The 18,851-nt window shown below is 40.4% G+C and overlaps 1 protein-coding gene across 6 annotated transcripts in view; it reads right to left on the reverse strand.

Annotated features, from left to right (window-relative positions):
* The window catches only part of LOC123513562 (protein melted-like), a 47,901-nt gene that overhangs the window by 18,327 nt on the left and 10,723 nt on the right, over nt 1-18,851 (reverse strand). For 4 of the 6 annotated variants that reach the window (XM_045270802.1, XM_045270801.1, XM_045270800.1 and 1 more), the window contains exons 1-3: nt 12,205-12,256; nt 5,673-5,771; nt 1,077-1,237 (exon numbers count right to left, since the gene is read on the reverse strand). In XM_045270802.1, the coding sequence (XP_045126737.1) occupies nt 1,077-1,237; nt 5,673-5,720 (209 nt within the window). In that variant the 5' untranslated portion in view covers nt 5,721-5,771; nt 12,205-12,256. Of the gene's footprint in view, nt 1-1,076; nt 1,238-5,672; nt 5,772-11,744; nt 12,179-12,204; nt 12,257-18,851 lie in introns of those variants that run through there. The other 2 variants (XM_045270799.1, XM_045270797.1) reach the window with 2 other exon arrangements.

The following is an 18,851-nucleotide window of genomic DNA, read 5'->3' on the forward strand; positions in this document are numbered from 1 at the left end:
TCAGTGTCTTTGTCTACGGAGTAAGGAAAATGGGAGCTCTGCACTCTCTTTACGCAAGATAAACTATAATAAATGCTTTTCCACACTATATAACCTCTCATATGTGTAGCTAGTGGACCTTTTCATCTTTTTTTTTTGCCCTGCAGTGAAGTGTGAGGGACATTATAGCCTAATTTATGTAATAGATATAGTAAAAATAATATATACACTTATTACAACCTAGTATTTTTTTTTTCTTTATTTATTATCAAGGACAAAGCACAACTAATAATTAGAAGAACAATAACGTATACAAAAATGTTGTACATACAGAGGATGTCAAAGCATGTGCACATTCATCTGAATCTGCTATGGATATTATTTGAGCAGTATCTTTCTCACTATCCTCAGTACCAGAAGTATCATCGTTCTTTGTGCACTCATCTCTTAGCTGAAACTCAAAATCACCCAATAGGTACAAGGAGACTTTTTTTTTTTTCATGTTCAAGCTTTATTGCACTTTGACAGGCGCAGGTGTTGTCTAGTGCAGCCTCGTATTACTCGTGGCGTTGAAGTGGCCGGGCTGTGGGGAGCAGTCACGGAATTGGAGACATCGAAATCACTGATATCGCTTTTTTCCATGATAAGAGCGTGGCAGAGATTGAATGAGCAGCAATAAATGCTTGCAGGCAATGTTGTCATAGAATGTAACAGGGAAAAAAAGCAAAAACTAGCTAAACATAGCAGAAAATAGGAAATCAGTTATAACTGAATCCATTCCACCGCCAGTAAATTGGCTATAACCACCTCCAGTCCTTTAGAGGTTAAATATTCATGGATATATATGTACACTAAGTATAGAAGTCTTGTCTTAAAAACCCTTTTTGACTTATGAAATATAACATCCACTATTTAACATACTTTTCTAGTTTCAATAAGGAAAACTTGGCAAAAATATAATTATTATGCAGAGAACCGACTCATTTAGTGTAACACAAACAGAATAAAAAATAAAAATAATTTTTAAAAAATGCAAAAAAGTAAAAACACCACAAAAAGCTGCCCCTCCTGAAGTCAACATTCTCTGGCAGCCTGACCTGATGGCTGAGGTGACCCTGGTGATGCATATCTCCACAACACTCTGGTCGTTGTCATTTCGTGTGTACTCGGGTAAGCTCGCTATTTCCAGGATCTTGTTGACTACATCTGTCAGGTCGTTCACTATAACATGGTCCGGCACATTGAACAAGTCCCCAGCCTGGAAGAAGGTTAAAGCTGTCACATTTCAATTCTTGCTCATTTAAGAAACATAAATTAGAATAATTACCAAATATCATTTCCACATAACATTACCCTAGAGAAAGCTAAGGAAAAAAAAATGAAAAGCATAAGTACAGGCAACCCCCGCTTAACGAAGGTTCACACAACGAAATTTCGCTACAACAAAGGTTTCCTTTTACTACCATCTGCTCATTTAACAAACACCAAACTCGCTTTAACGAAGTTTTATCCTGGTAATTTTTTCCAAGTTTGAAAGGCCCGCCGTATCACGCAAGCTGACAAGCTTTTGAATACACCAGCGCCTCTCGTGGACAACATGCACACCACTCACTGCCCCTGTTCAAAACAATAACAGTGTCACCAGCAGCTCGTCTTCCCTCGCTCAATTTACCACCAAAACGCCCTGCAATGTCACCTAGCGTTGCTAAGAAGACCAGGAAATCTCTTACTCTCGAAGTGAAGCTGGATATCATTCACAGACACAAGAGAGGTGAGAAAACTAATAGCATTGCTCACCACCATCTTGACTCCATCTACTGTCTCTACTATTTTCAAGTCAGCAGAAGGCTGGTGAGACCATATCTTCCTTGCAAGCTAAGAGAACCACCTGAACTCGTGACTACAATGGATAAAATGGAAAGTCTTGATGTGATACAATGATGCATCCTTTGTTTACATTCCACAGGTTGCCGGTTAGTGTCTTTCCCGTTTCACTCTCCCTCCCTTCATAAATTTAAGATCATCAACATTATAAAGTTACGTACATACATACATTAGTGTACATTATAATGACTTAAATTAAACTGCCTAAATGTTTAACTTCATAATTTTTACTTTCACTAAACCTTTCACTGTACTATGATGCACTCTCGCTTTGTTTACTCTCAATGGAAGTTCAAGTCAGGGGTTAAACTTGTTATAATCTGTTCGCTTAACGAAGTTTCGCTTAACGAAGGTTTTTTAGGAACATAAACCCTTCGTTAAGCGGTTGTTGCCTGTACAAGTAAAAAATTAATAAATAAAATAATTAATAAACAACAAATTCATACAAATATTTCAATGGTTTCTACATCAAACTCTCAACTTCCTAACACCTCAAAAACATGAATGGTAAAACAAACCTAAATCATTCCACATTCTTCTCTACATAATGGCAGTGCAAATGATCACTTGCTGTACACCTTATATGAATCATGTCAAGGGATAAACTCTTCAAGCATCCAAATGCTTGCCCGGACAGACAGATACAAAAACAGTGCAATACCCACAATAGTCAAAACACTCAACTCTTGAACACTGACTGTATTTGAGGCGTTCAGAATAGTAGTGACATAAGTGCCAAAAATAAGAAATGGAGAAAAATGCATTTAAAGTTTTGTAACATTCAGAATGCAATAACTTTTTACTGAGATGAGGTAGAAAGCTCTAGTTTTTTGCAACCACTGTAAGCAAAATGTGATTACGTCCTGAAGTTGCTCATTAACTGCGCTTTTCTGTATTTTTGGAACAAAAATTTATAATAATACTAATATTAATAATAAATAACCTCCACCCTTAAAAAAATAAATAAATAAATAAATGTTACTGTGTAAAGCTCTTGTTGTGTGTGTTTGTGCATGTGTGTGTGTGTGTGTGTGTGTGTGTGTGTGTGTGTATTTTTCTTCATCTAGATATACGAACGCCACTCTTATGTTCCTCAATAAGTTCAATACTTCTCCAATTATTTTGTTTATATGTCTCTCTGGCGATAGGTCATTGGTAATTGTCACCCCAAGGTCTTTTTCTTCATGACTGGTTTTATGTCTTCATTTCCTATCTTGTACATACTCCTGATTCTTCTTTCACTCTTGCCAAACTCTATTTTCTTGCATTTTGTCGTGTTGAACTCCATTTGCCATGTACAGCTCCATTTCCATATTCTGTCCAAGTCTTCCTGGAGTAGTTCGCAATCTTTGTCACATCTCACTTTTCTAACAATTTTGCATCGCCTGCAAATAGGCTCACATAACTGGACACCCCATCCACCATGTCATTTATGTAGACTGCGAACATTACTGGTGCCAACACTGATCCCTGTGGAACTCCACTCTCCACCAATCCCCATTCTGATGGTCTGTCCTTAATTATTGTTCTCATTTCTCTTCCTACCAAAAGTCTTCCATCCATTTTAGTAAACTGCCATGCACTCCTCCTACCATTTCAAGTTTCCAGATCAGTCTCTGGTGTGGTACCTTATCAAAGGCCTTTTTTAAATCCAGATATATTCCATCAGCCCAACCATCTCTTTCCTGTATTACATCTATCACCCTCGAATAGTAACATATCAGGTTTGTCGTGCATGAACGCCCTTTCCTAAAACCAAATTGACACTCACAAAGTATGTCATTTTTCTCCAAGAAGTCTGTCCATCTATTCTTCACCACCCTCTCACACATCTTAGCTACCACACTTGTAAGTGACACTGGTCTATAGTTCAATGGGTCTCTCTTGTTACCTGATTTATAGATTGGGACAATGTTAGCTCTTTTCCAGTCTTGGGGCACTACGCCTTCCCTTAATGAGGCATCAATTACTTCACAAACTTTTTCTGCCAATTGCTCCCTGCATTCTCTTAAAATCCATCCTGATACCCCATCAGGTCCCACAGCTTTTCTCACTTCTAAACTCCCCATCATGTTCTTGATCTCCTCCACAGTTACTTGAAACTCCTTCATAATCCCTTTCTGTTCCATTACCAGTGGTTTGTCAAAAGCAGTCTCCTTTGTGAATACCTTCCGAAAGCATCCATTCATAGCCTCTGCCATTTCCTGGGATCTTCACTGCATACTCCATTTACTTCTAAACTTTCAATACTTTCTATTTTTGATGTTGTTGTTCACATGTCTGTAAAAAGCCTTGGTTGGTCTTTACATTTATCAATTATATCCTTTTCTTGTTTCTTTCTTTCTTCTCTTCTAATCAACACATATTCATTTCTTGCTCTTTTGTAACTTTCCCACTGCTTAATCCGTCTTTTCCTTCTCCACCTCTTCCATGCATCCTCTTTTCTTGTTCTAGCCTTTTCACATCTATCGTTAAACCAGTCCTGCTTTCCAACTTCTATGTTGTCTTATTGGTACAAATTTTTCTCACCTTCTTTGTATATTTTTATAAATTCCTTCCACTTTTCATTTGCTCCTTAGCACTCTTGAATTTCATCCAATTTGTCTCTTGAAAGAATTTCTTTAGGTTTCCAAAATCTGTCTTGGCATAATTCCATCTTCCCACTTTATATTCTTCATTTCTTCTAGATTTCTCTTCGTCTATCACCTTGAACTCCAAAACTGCATGATCACTCTTTGCTAAAGGGCACTCCACCCTCATCTCCTCAATGACCATTGGCTCTGTACTAAAGACCAAGTCCAGTCTTGACGATGCTCCCTCTCCTCCAAACCTAGTATCTTCTTTGACCCACTGAGTTAACACATTTTCCATTGCCAGTGTCAATAGTGTATTTCCCATGTTGTCTCTGATCCTTCCATTGACCAGTCCTCCCAACACACCTCTTTACAATTAAAATCTCCCATCATTATAGTTCGTTCACAGCCACCCAACATTTCTTCCAGACATGTTCCTGTATCACTTATCATTTCTTCATATTCCTGTACTGACCATGCTTTATGTTGTGTGTGTGTGTGTGTGTGTGTGTGTGTGTGTGTGTGTGTGTGTGTGTGTGTGTGTGTGTGTGTGTGGAAGCAACAGTGGTGGGCTCTCATTGGCTGTCGTCAGTCATGTCAACGCATCCCTGCCTCCCCACTGGTCACTGAGCAGCCCGGGTGGAGATAAGTTGGTGTAAAATTCATTGTGCACTGTGATGTCGATACGGTCAATTAATGCCTTCACTACTAGCAGAAATTTCACCCTTATTGCCATAATACTTCTGACGGCACTGATGCTAGTCAAACACAATAGGAAGAAGATCATGCTATACCACAGCTTGCTGAGACACGCCAGGGTGTAAATGCAGACCTCCCATTGCCTGCCCGAGGCCATACGTCATTATTGAGTGAGCATGAGACTTTTTTTTCTCGACAGCTGCACGGCCATGCATACCCCTCCAAAGAATGGGAATTTTGACCAAGTTGTGGGTCAAATTTTGACTTGGACATTGCAGATTCGGAAAGCTGAAGCCGAGACGAAAAAAATGCAATACAAACTTCAAAATCGACCAGGGTGGCACTTACGTCACTACTATTCTGAACGCCTCATTTGTGCTTAATTTTAAGTATGTAATATTGGGATATTTCTCCCTGTAAAATGTATATTTTCAACTCCCAATCTGTTTATGTTTAAACAAACCATTTATTATTATCATTATTATTACTAAATGTCAAAGGTTGTCCATGTCTAAACACTAACAACGTATCACTCACCTTTGATAGATCCTTGTGTGAGAGAACTTGTGTGAAGAGCTCGTGCATTGTGACAGAAAACCTGCATGTCCCCTCCTGGCGGTGAACATGTCAGATGTGCTGCAAATAAAACAAGATACAGGCAACCCCTGATTAACAAATGTTCACACAGCGAAATTTCGCTACAACAAAGGTTCCCTTTTACTACCATCTGCTCGTATAACGAACACCAAACTCGCTTTAACAAAATTTTATCCAGGTAATTTTTACCAAGTTTGAAACCCCTGCTATATCACGCAAGCCAACAGGCTTTTGAATACACCAGCGCCTCTCATGGACAAAACGCGCACCACTCACTCCCCTACCTTTCCCCACTCGTAGTTCAAAACAATAAGTGTCCAGCAGCAGCTCGTCTTCCCTCGCTCAACATGCCATCAAAATGCCCTGCAACCAGCCCTACAATGTCACCTAGCATTGCTAAGATGACCAGGAAGTCTCTTACTCTTAAAGTAGTGTAGTGGTTAGCACGCTCAACTCACGATCGAGAGGGCCGGGTTCGAGTCCCGGAAAGCGGTGAGGAATATAGGCAAGCCTCTTAATGTGTGGCCCCTGTTCACCTAGCAGTAAATAGGTACGGGATGTAACTCGGAGGGTTGTGGCCTCGCTTTTCCGGTGTGTGTTGTGTTTGATGTGGTCTCAGTCCTACCCGAAGATCGGTCTATGAGCTCTGAGCTCGCTCCGTAATGGGGAAGACTGGCTGGGTAACCAGCAGGCGACCGACCAAGGATATTATTCACAGACACATAAGAACATAAGAAAAGAGGGAAGCTGCAAGAGGCCGTCCCTGTGTGTTTAAGGGGACCGTCCAGTGGCCATGGTATCGAAAAATCTGAAAAATATCGAAAGTCCCCAAAACACCATTAAAGCATCCCCAAACATATGGCAACATAATGATGGAGTATTTTTTGGAATACGCTAAAATATGTGGGGTATTTAAACTTTAAAGGGCCCCTGCCATGCCCACCACAGCCTGGGGCTTCCCCCCTCCCCACTCTCTGTACCATAAATGATGATGATAAGCATGGAAAAAAAAAAGCCATGGAAAGCGGTTTCTTTGGTAAGGAAAGGTGGGCACTGGCAACTCAGTACTAAGGTGTACACAGGAACACACCCTCTTCTCTTCCATTTCAGTGTCCATGTGACTGCGATGGGAGGAGGATCTATTGAGTATCTCGCCTATTATTTCACACCTTGCAAGCCACAATCTAGCCTATTTTACCTCAATTTTTTGCTTTCGAGCGACTAATAACTACAATCATTGTAGGGGCAGCCAGGTGCCATATGAGTCTTACAGAATATTCTAAACATGCCTAAAAAGCATATATGAATCACATGGTGGTGTATGAGCACGAAATATCCAACCCAAATAAATGTACAGGCTCATAGAGGACCAAAATGACATCTCTGGTTTTTTTTGCCTTTTTCTCAGTTTCCACTTTTTATCATTCAAATCGTATCTTCTCCCACATTTCTCAACAGATTTTCAATTTTGAGATATCATTTTGAAGCTAAATGAAGCTGCTACATTTCCACCTCATAGAAATTGGAATTTTTTTTCAAGTGCCACAATAAAATTTTATATAAAAAAAAATCAAAAAAATTCAAAAATTCATAATGGCCATCAAAATAAAAAAAAAATCAAAATTCTATGAGGTGAAAAGTTTTGGTATACGACATACTTCATATCCATACTGGCAAAATTGAAATATGTCCTCTGGTGTCAAAGTTTATAGGAAAAAATTTTTTTTCAAAAATCTTTTTTTTTTTCATGTAATTATTTATGGATCGATTCCCTTGTAACTACTAAACTAACATCATGTAATAAACATCTATCAGCGAAAAAAAATTACTCACATACCTCTTTATTTTTTATTTTTCAAAAACCTCACCAGACGGTCCCCTTAAGTTACCTAATTCTATCTATCATCCCCATCCATGAACTTATCTAACCTTCTTTTAAATTAAGCAGTTGCTTAAATGTTTAACTTCATAATTTTTACTTTCATTAAACCTTTTACTATACTATGATGCACTCTCGATTTGTTTACTCTCAATGGAAGTTCAAGTCAGGGGTCAAACTTATTATAATTGGTTCGCTTAATGAAAATTCATGCAACAAACGTTTTAGGAACTTAACCTGTTCATTAAGCGGGGGTTGCCTGTACTTTATACTTAATGTTTTCTGACCGCTCCACATTTTTATACACAAATCATGCTGAAAAAAAAGAGAAGGAAGATTTGGCTACATCAGGAAAGAACCACAAAATTCATCAGAAAGTCATTTCAACTTGGCCAGCATTTGAGTAAGTGAATACGGCACCTGACCTCCACCAACAACTGGAAGTTTTAGTAAACAAGCAAATTAAGTCAATGATCTAAATTTACCTGGGCTTTTGTGGCAAATGTACCAAGTTGTTTTGCTTGTGTGTCATTCACATTGGTCAAGTTGGCAATGGCCTGAGTTTATCACGGATCACCTTTACCAACGTAATCCTGTCACTACTTGGAGTCACACCAGAAAGCCAAGCCATGTAAATAAGTACAATCAGATAACCTAACTCACAGCATCTTCCAACAAAGCAGCACGATACTCACATATAGTGATGAGAAACTTACGTAATGTACAACATGTTTGTGTAGGTTTTACTTGAGGTTGGCTTTAGAGTATCCACAGCAGCTCTTTAAAATGTGATAAGTACCTCACAAATTCCAAGTCCATATAGATCAAGCTCATGTGAAGGCAATGAGCGTAATATATACTGGATGTCACATCTGTCAATCACAACACAAAAAAGTAAGGACCTGAGCACTGGAGGTTGGGGGCAGATCAAAGGAGTTGCAGCCCCTTGTTAGGTTAGAGAGCCAATATTACGTCACATTTGCTACTCCAGCCTCTAAATATTCCTGAAAAAAGAAATCCTGCAGACCTGCTTCACAAGCAAAATCAAATTCCTTTTAGGATCCTCCACCTAAAAACCTTACTTTCCCATCAGGTCCACAAGTTTGTTGAAGCTGAGAAGAGCCAACAAAAAGGAATACCAATCAACTCAGCCAATGACCAAGTTCACCCATTTTGTGCTCCTCCTAGAGCTTAACAAGCAGAGTGTGACATCTTGTCTATTTGATACATTGTCTTCTTAGTGCTCTCCAATCTGAGAGGAGACGCATCTGGAAAGTTACTAGTTTAGCCACATCACTGAATAATTTCATGAACAAGTTAAAAGCAACTTGTCCTATGAGTATCTTTCTATTTAGATGATTACATCAACCTTCCAAATCATTATCTGTACGGATGCTTCTATCACACACACCACACACTAGGATGCTACATGTCAGATTAGATTAAGGTGTTTCTTTACATCACCTTGAATACTTACAGGGATCCGGGAGGTGTTTGTTTGTGAAGAGTTCTTCCAAGATACTCTACAGGGTCACAAGGCAATGCCAGGACTTTTCTGAGACTTTTATGCATCCAAACATCATTTGTGTAAGCTATCTGTAGGCCTAATTTTTTGAGATTTTTGCCACACTGACTGTCCTCAAAGAAAGCTGCATCCTTGAATTATAACAACTGGTAGGATATGGGAATCACATTCCAGATTTCTTACCAAGATGAGGATCTTGATCCCTCATCAGTCTCTTCTGCATCTTCCAACCAAAACTACTGGAGTACCGCTGGAGGACTGCAGGACAGTTGGCTAGTTTTAGATGCAGAACATAACTCACATAAGAACAATACTCATAAAGACGATGACCCAGGAATTGTTCAAGCAAATGTTTGAAGGACTAGAGAGATTGAGCTGACACGACTATTTCAGGTAGAGAATTCCAGTTGTTGATGACCCATAATGAGAAGAAGCGACTTCTAACATCAGTGGAATGATGAGGCACTAAGATCTTCAAACTGTGGCCCTTGTTCTACTCAAAGTGGCTTTAGAAAACTGAGGACTTAAAACTACTCAAAATCTTCCATACTTGAATCAAATCAGCTCTCAGCAATCTACCCTTAATAGAGAAAAATTTCAGTCTAGATAATCTTTGAGTATGGTAGGTCATCAAAACTTTCAACCTTTGTAGTCCACCTCCTCTGAAGAGATTCCAGCAAGCGCACATCACCCAGGAAGCCAGTATTCCTAACTACACTACCAAAGTCAATAATAGGCCGAACATGTGTGACAAAAATCTGATACATGAAAGGTGATCTGCATAAGGTGCCTGTAAGAATGTTGCTGGCAACACCATTAACTTTGCAGCAAATTTCACAGATGTGAAGATGGAATTTCAGTGTTGAGTTGACTAGAATACCAAGGTCTCTAAGAGAATCTTAGTAAGGAATGGAGTGATTTCCTACGAGGTAGACTTGGTGAGAAGATGGAATGTGTCTTGAGAAATGTATATAAGCACATTTGTCGATGAAAAAGGAAAGACCCCATGATAGACTTCTTTGGTATAGCAACAAGACATCATTTTGCAAAGACATAATAGCATCACAAGCATTTGATTTCTTTGATGGATCGTCAGCAAATAAAACTGATTTGCAACTAAGATGAGCGGTGACATGGTTAATATAGATCAGAAACAATAGGGGACCAAGGACTGAGCCCAGAGGAACACCACTAGGAACATCACATACATGATTAGAGGAGTGATGAACAACAACTTTCATTTTCTAACTAGTAAGAAAATCACAGATCCAGCCAAGCAGTGGATTTCTGATACCAATTTGAAATAATTTTCATTATAAGACTTGGTGGTTCACATCAAAGGCCTTACTGTAATCAAAAAGTAGAAAATCCACATCCAAGCCTTGGTCATGAAGAAAACAAACAATCATAAGTAAGGAGAAGTTGATCAGAAACAGAAAATCCAGAACGAAAATCAAATAGAAATACAGAGAGCAGGTTAGTACTGTCCAGGTAACCATAAAGTTGAGAGGTAATGAGCCTTTCCAGAGTTTTAGAACAGATAGAGGTTAGGCAGGATATCAAAATGTTAGAAGCAGTTCAGAGAAGAGCAACTAGGATGATACCAGCATTAAAGCGCCTGGAGTATAGAGATAGATTAAAGGAATTAAACATGTTTTCATTTGAGAGGAGATGTATAAGAGGAGATATGATAGAGTTATTTAAAATGTTCTCAGATACAAACTACATAGATGTGAGATCTTTCTTTACCTTAGAGGAGGGAAATAGGACTAGAAATCATGGCAGGAAGATATAAGATATCATGCAGGTTAGATATAAGAAAATATTTCTTTAGTCATAGGGTGGTAGACTTCTGGAATGCATTGCCAGAGACGGTTGTAAATAGCACTAGTTTGACAATGTTTAAAAACAGATTAGATAAGCACTTAAATTTATTAGATTTATAATTATGTATAGCAATGCATGATAGTTTTTATAAGAAATTTACTATAGTTAAATAAGACATGATCCCCATGTATGGGGACCACAAATTGTAGAGGATTTTGCTGCAGGACTTAGCCCTGTTAATGGGCCAAATATTTAGAATTAGTATATAATGTATTGTGTACTTGTAAGTGTATCTTTAAGTACTGATGACGAGGTCGCTGTGCGACTGATACAGGATAACCTAGATGGGCCCTGGTGGCCCTTTGTTATCCTATTATTTATGTTATGTTATGTTAGACTTAAAGGCCTGTAGTTCAAAGGACTGGAATGTGAACCCCCTTTAAAAAGAGGCATAACATTAGCAAATTTCCAGGCAGAGGGAACCTTCATAGAAGAAATGCTTTTGCAGAAGATTAGATACAAAGGATAGAATAAGGTAGGGGCACACTTTCTGAACACAATACAGGGGAGGCCATCAGGACCATAACTAGGAGATGATTTAATCTTATTTAAAGCTACCATAATATCACTTACTGTGAATTCCTTGAAAACAAGAAAGAGAGTCGGCATATGATTTCCTCAAAATCAATCCATAGTCATTTTCCTTTTAGTAAGCATTACACTGACAATGAAGTTACAGCTAAGGGTACACGTTGGTACAAAATGGTTCAAGTTGACTCACCAAGTGGGAGGAGTTAGCAATAGTGAATTGTTCGAGATGGCAATGGGACGAGTTAGATGCACACGACAAAAAAGTATCCAAGGAGATGCTGTGAGAAATATTTACTGCACCATCACATCAGCATAACCGCCGCGCAAAACAAAACAAAACACATTGAACTTTTTACATTCCTGCCCGCCATGCAGCAGTGTCCCGTGACTGATGGAGCCTCGGCACCTGGGACACATCACCACGCTGGCACAGGACGGAGTGCAGTGCAGCAGCTCAGGAGGAACCAGGTACAGTTATTGCTCAGGTTCAGTGACTTGGGGTGAACAATACCGCTACCTCTCCTCACCACTTCACATCCCTACTCAGGCACACTCCTCACGCTGCCACACGCACTGCTGACACTCCTGGTTCATGCAGGGGCTCTCAATATCCACTAATCCATGTCATAGTGTAAAATAAAGTCACTTACTTAAGTTACAGTGGATACTGCTGGCCTCAGACGTGCCATATTGTCAACAAACATCAAATGAGCATTTGTAATTATGTATTTTGAGAATCATATTTAGAATACCAATAGCATATCTACATTTTGTATGCAATTTATTCTTACGTTCAACTATCAAAACTGGATAGATGAGATTTAAACTTTAAAGTCATATCGTGAATTCGAAAGTGAAGAAGACGATAGCTGGTCATTTGACCAGCCGCACCTGTTGAGCCGCCCACCTGGCTTACACTCATTGATAAATTTGTAGTTTTCTGCCAAATTAACATTACATATGTTGACTATTCTGTTAAAGATGACTTCCTTTATATGTTACTCGTGGCGGTAATGTGTATATATTTTCCTAAACACAGCTCCTCACGTTTCAGACATGACCTGGAATAAGTAGAAAGCATACACTCCCTTACCTGGGCATCTTACCTGGCTGACCTTTCCTAAACACCTTAGCACTAACAAACAAATAAGAATCTAGAATAGCTCCTCACCTCCAATGCACTCTCCTATTCAGATAAATCCCAATATGGATCAAGTATGGATAAAATGGAATATAATATTCATTGCACTTACCAAGGTATGCATTTGTCCCAATTAGATTAAGGGATATCAATCACAGAGCTAGGCACGGAGGACTTGTTTAAACATAGATAAACAAAAGTCAACAAAAATAATTGGCAGGCTACAGGAATGGAGGCAGTTATACTGTAGGATATCGATTGAGTTAAGATACCTACATACTTCAGGATGTTATAATTCAAGTAATTACAAGACGAAAATACTCCTTCGCACATTACTTGTTTTGCTTCAGTTTGCAAAAAAATAACGTACAAGTTGAGCATTATAGTCGTGACTCTTAATGCGATATGCTCCCCATGCGCGGGCCGTCCCCCACATCGCCCCTTAAAACGAGAATATAAAAGTTTTTATTATTCTCGTTGGCCCCGACCCTTCTTCTTGGGACCACTTTCAGCTTCGGATCCCTTGATAGGTCTCTTTCTGTCCGTCGGCCTACTCAGCTTGTGGGACGGACAGAGGAACACGGGCTTATCATCAACAAGTCGCCTAAATTATATATGACGCCTATCCTCAATGACGTATTTCATCTCTTTTACTATCTTCCTTTTTCTTTCTTCCTTGCTACCATACAGTCCCAGCATAGTGAGAATGCCTTTCCCTGCTTTCTGTCTATTCTGCCACTCCAATTCACCTATGATTCCTACTTAACTCTCTCTCTCTCTCTCTCTCTCTCTCTCTCTCTCTCTCTCTCTCTCTCTCTCTCTCTCTCTTACTATAAAGTGTTCAGTCGTCTCTCTCTCCCCTGCAAAAGTTACATTTTCAATCCTCTTCGTAGTTATTTCTTGCTTCACCTTCTAGCGTTCCTGTCCTTGTTCTAACAATTAATCTTGATCCCCCGTCTCATAGGTATACATGACAGTGAAGTGCCTGGATCTCTCTTTCCTCTTGTACCATTTAAGTGTAAACTTACTCTCCATTCCTGATATGTATCTGATCCTGTCATTCTCTTCTATTTTCTTCATCACCACCCAGCTAGTGGAGTAGCAAAGGAGGGGGGGGGGAGAAAGGGCGGAGAGGAAGGTCCACCCAGGTGGCATCTGCGAAACTTTTGGTCCTCACAGTTGTCGTGTGACACGTCATTAGGCCTGTGCGTGCTATTGATACTTAAGTCTAAGCCCATATTCTTGATACACACAGGCCTATGATTAGAGGCGGATTTAGGAATTTGGGGGCCCTAGGCAAAGGTAGGCATGGGGGCCCTCCTGCACTTAGAGATGCACCAATTGTGAAATTTTGGGCCAATACCGATGTTTAAAGGGGGACCCCGTTTTCTTTTTATATCCCAAGGAATATACAAGGAGAAAGTTGTAGTGTGGGTTAGAGTTTAAAGGACAGCGACGGTGCTGCCATCTGTTAGATGGCTAATAATTTCATAGAAAACGTTTTTAGGAGTAACTTTTTTTTTTTTTTTTTTTTTTTTTACCATGTGGGCTTTTCACGGGAACTTATAGGCTAAAGGGGATACTTATTAAGGGTACCTCCTATTTCAAAGCCCACCCGCTAGGAAACCGTTGCCCCGAGTGAGGAAGCCCAACCTACACTTAGACCGTAGACAGGATTCGATCCCGTGCGCTTGGAGACCCCTAGGATCCCAAAGCACGCACGGATCCACTGTACCATGCTTCTCCCCACCCATATTTTTCCCTGCATTCTCACGTGGTTATGAACTTACAAGACAAATAAAACATGTTTATATATATATATATATATATATATATATATATATATATATATATATATATATATATATATATATATATATATATATATATATATATATATATATATATGCGTTTTCTGCCCGCCTCCGCCTGGACCACACCAGTTTTAAGGCGCGATGTGTCTCGTTTTAAGTGAGCTCAGTGCTCACTTGCACTGCTTACGTCTGTCTCCTGACCCCTTCTGCCCTTGGTGTAGAACTACCCCTGAGGCCATGGAACATTTCCTACTTCTACTCTCAACATACTGCACTACGCCCACGGTTCTCCGCCCTGGCCATCATAACACTGGACATGCCCATCCTCCTGGCAGCCTCAGGCGTCCACCCCTCCTGGCAGCCTGCTGTCCTTCACCTTATTCGTGTCTTCTTGAGAAAGACCGGCCAGATATCACACCTGTAATATCCACACAGGACTATCCCAGGGTTCATAAGGGTTGATTCACACCATAGGTTCGATCGCGCTCCGCTCTCGCTCCAGTCTCGGTCCAGTCCAGTAATGTTTAATGCATTTCAATGTAAGCATTCACACTGGCGGTAACAGTTCGCTCTCGGTCCGCTCTCGCTCCAGTCGTGATACATTCAAAAGATATCTTGACTGGAGCGAGAGCGGAGCGAGACCGGACTGTTGCAGCCAGTGTGAACTAGCAACGGTCCGCTCCAGTCATGATTCAGCCTTTGTATGGGGAAATGTTTCTGCCTTTCATCCTATAAAACATGGAGAATCAGAAGAAAACACTACAATGGGATCATGCAAAAGGTAGATAAATAATTAGGGAATAAAATTTTATTTATCACTGATATAGGGATAATTTTTACAGTTGGCATATATATATATATATATATATATATATATATATATATATATATATATATATATATATATATATATATATATATATATATGAGTACACTGGAAAAAAATATGCAAAAGTTAATTACATCTTGTGGTTTTCATCCTCAATTTTTTAGAGTATTTTTTTTTTTCAAATGTTCCAATGTTCACAAGTAGTTGATAAATTTAGTCTCATCATCAATATGATGAGGATATAAAGTATGGAACTCTCCTTCACTCTTTCTATCTTTCAGCATAGGATGAACCCACAATCTACTTTTTTGCTTTCTTTCTTCTTCTTCGTTAAGTGCAGTGGCGATCACTGCCAAATTGGATGGAGAAAAGTCACACATCCTCCGTCACTGGTGGTATGACTTCCATTAGTGTTGAAGGAGAGGAAGGGATGGGACCGATAGCGGAGCGAGAGCGGACCGGACATGTGAATGCACCAGGACCTTGACCGGAGTGAGATCAGAGCGAGAGCGAAGCCAGACCGGACCGATAGTGTGAATCAACCCTAAGGATCCATAGATCTCCGTGGCCTTAACTTTTGGATCCTTATGAGACCTGGGGTAGTCCTGTGTGGGGTATCACAGGCGTGGTAGATGGCTGGTCTTCCTCAAGAAGGCACAAGTAAGGCGAAGGACAGCAGGTTGCCAGGAGGGGTGGACGTCTGAGGCCACCAGGAGGGTGAGCAGGTCGAATGTTGTGATGGCCAGGGCAGAGAGCCGTGAGCATACTGCGGTGTGGTGAGAGTGGAAGCGTGGCATTGGAGCAGAAAATGTTCCATGGCCTCAGGGGTAGTCCTACACCAAGGGCAGAAGGGGTCATGAGACAGATGTAGGCGGTGCAAGTGAGCACTGAGCGTGGTGTGGCCCAGGCAGAGGCGGGCGACGGCTGCTGTGGTTTGCACTCCTTCCCGTGACAGACTGACTGTTTGAATCTTGTAACAGTGCTCATCCTCCCCCGCTGATGGACCACCCCATCCCTCACCCCCTTACTACCTTCGACCCGTGCGCCATCTGTTAGAAGCTAGACTTCCTAATCAATTCCTCCAGCCCACTCATTGAACCTGTATATCCTTATAGAATCCTTGATACATCCATAGGGGGCTCTAAGACACACTTAACAGGACAATATTATTCCCACCCACAAAGTAGTAGTTTTCAATGCCTCAAAAACTCAATTCCTCCATCTATCAACTCGACACAACCTTCCAGACAACTATCCTCTCTTCTTTAATGAGACTCAACTGTCTCCCTCTTCCACAATGAATATCCTCGGTCTGTCCTTTGCTTTGCTCATAATCTTAACTGGAAACTTCACATCTAATCTCTTGCTAAAACAGCTTCTATGAAATTAGGTGTTCTGAGGCGTCTCCGCCAGTTTTTTTCGCCCCTCCAACTGCTTACTCTGTATAAGGGCCTTATCCATTCCTATATCGAGTACTCTTCACATGTTTGGGGGGATTCCAGTCACACAGTTTTACTAGATAAGATGGAATCAAAAGCTCTTCGTCTCATCAACTCCCCTCCTCTGACTAACTGTCTTCAGCCTCTTTCTCACCGCCGGAATGTTGCATCTCTTTCTATCTTTTATCGCTATTTTCATGCTAAATGTTCTACTGATCTTGCTAACTGCATGCCTCCCCTCCTCCTGCAGCCTCGCTGCACAAGGCTTTCTTTTTCCTCTTATCCCTATTCTGTCCAACTCTCTAACGCAAGAGTTAACCAGTACTCTCAATCATTCAGCCCTTTCACTGGTAAACTCTGGAACTCCCTCCCTGCATCTGTATTTCCGAATTCCTACAACTTGTCTTCTTAAAAGAGGGAGGTATCGAGGCATTTGCTCCCCAACTTTGACGCTTTTACACTTTTTAGAGAGCCAGCACTCAAGTGGGCCTTTTTTTTCAATCTTTTTTTTTTTTTTTTTTGCCCTTGGCTTGTCTTCTCCCTTACGTAAAAAATAAAAGAAAGAAAAAAGATTAAAAAAAGTCGGTGTGTGCCTAGCCGCGCTTGCGGGTAGTTATTCGTTTGCTGTACTCTAATGTGTTGTGAATAAACCAGGAAAGAAGATGCCTCTGTCTGTCTTTCCTGCCTTGAAAAAGCACCTGAGTGTAGCTGTAAGTCCAACGCCCATGATATCCTGATTACGGCCCACGAGACCTTGCAGAGACGGAAGGTGGGTACCACATGGACACCTACCAAGTTTAAAGTGATCTACATCCCAGTGGACAGCAACGGCAATATTGGTGTCGGGAGTAGTGTAACAATAACGAGTGACTGTCGGGGGAGATGTGAGAGGCTGCATAGAGATCACAGGTGAGCAAGGGGACGGAAATGATACCTTACTGTTAGACTTTACTTTAGATAATTAATTAAAGACACTGAACGTAACGGTGAATTCATTTATCGTCATGGCATTACTGAACTACTGACCCCAAGGACGTGTGAGTCATGTATTCTGGAACTGGTCTAAGCTGGGTTAAGGACGAGAATATAATGATGAACAACTCCATGAAAAGAGTACGTACAGGTTCCTACGAGGTAAACGAGCGTACGACTCACCAAAATAGAGTGCTCTGGGTAGCAAGCTGCTGTCTGCTGTGACTTGATTGTGTGTGTGTATTTACTTAGTTGTATATTATAGGGTTAGAGAGAAGCTCATAGTAACCTGTCTCCATATCTACATTTATCCAACTTTTCCTTGAATTTGTGCACACTTTCTGCTGCTACAATCTCTTCACTCAACTCGTTCCAAATGTCCACTGCCCTATGTGGAAAAACATTTTTTTTTTTTTTTTAATGTCCCTTAGACACTAACTTTTCATGATTTTCTTGGACATGTCCTCTTGTTCGTCTATCTCCATCCTCCGCCAGTGATAAGAGGTCTTGTTTATCTATCTTTTCCATATGGTTTACTAACTTATAAATCGTTATTGGATCTCCTCTTTCCCGTCTATCCTTCAAAGTTAGTAGTTCTATTTCCTTCAGTACTTCTTCAAAGACAAGATCCTTTATTTCTAGCACAGTCTTTGTAGCGGTCCTTTGGATTTTTCTTTTTTTATTTTTATGCAAGAGAGAACACTGTCAAGGGCAACAAAATGTTAAAAAAAAAAAAGGCCCACTGGAACTGCTTGGTTCTCTAAAAGGTCCAAAACAGTCATCCAAAAGCCAGGGGCAAATGTCTTGACACCTCTCTTAAAAGAAGTCAAGTCGTAGGAAGATGGAAATACAGAAACAGGTAGTGAGTTCCAGCAGAACTTATCAGTGAAAGGTATGAAAGATCGAGAATACTGGTTGACTCTTGTAATAGAGGGTTGGACAGAATAGGGATAAAAGGAAGAAGAAAGCCTTGTGCAGCGAGGTGGCAGGAGGAGGGGAGGCAAGCAGTTAGCAAGATCAGTAGAGCAGTTAACATGAAAATAGCGACAAAATATAGAAAGCGATGCAACATTTCGGTGGTGAGAAAGAGGCTGAAGACACT

The sequence above is a fragment of the Portunus trituberculatus genome, chromosome 36, assembly GCF_017591435.1.
Source record: "Portunus trituberculatus isolate SZX2019 chromosome 36, ASM1759143v1, whole genome shotgun sequence".
Taxonomy (NCBI): Eukaryota; Metazoa; Arthropoda; class Malacostraca; order Decapoda; family Portunidae; genus Portunus; species Portunus trituberculatus.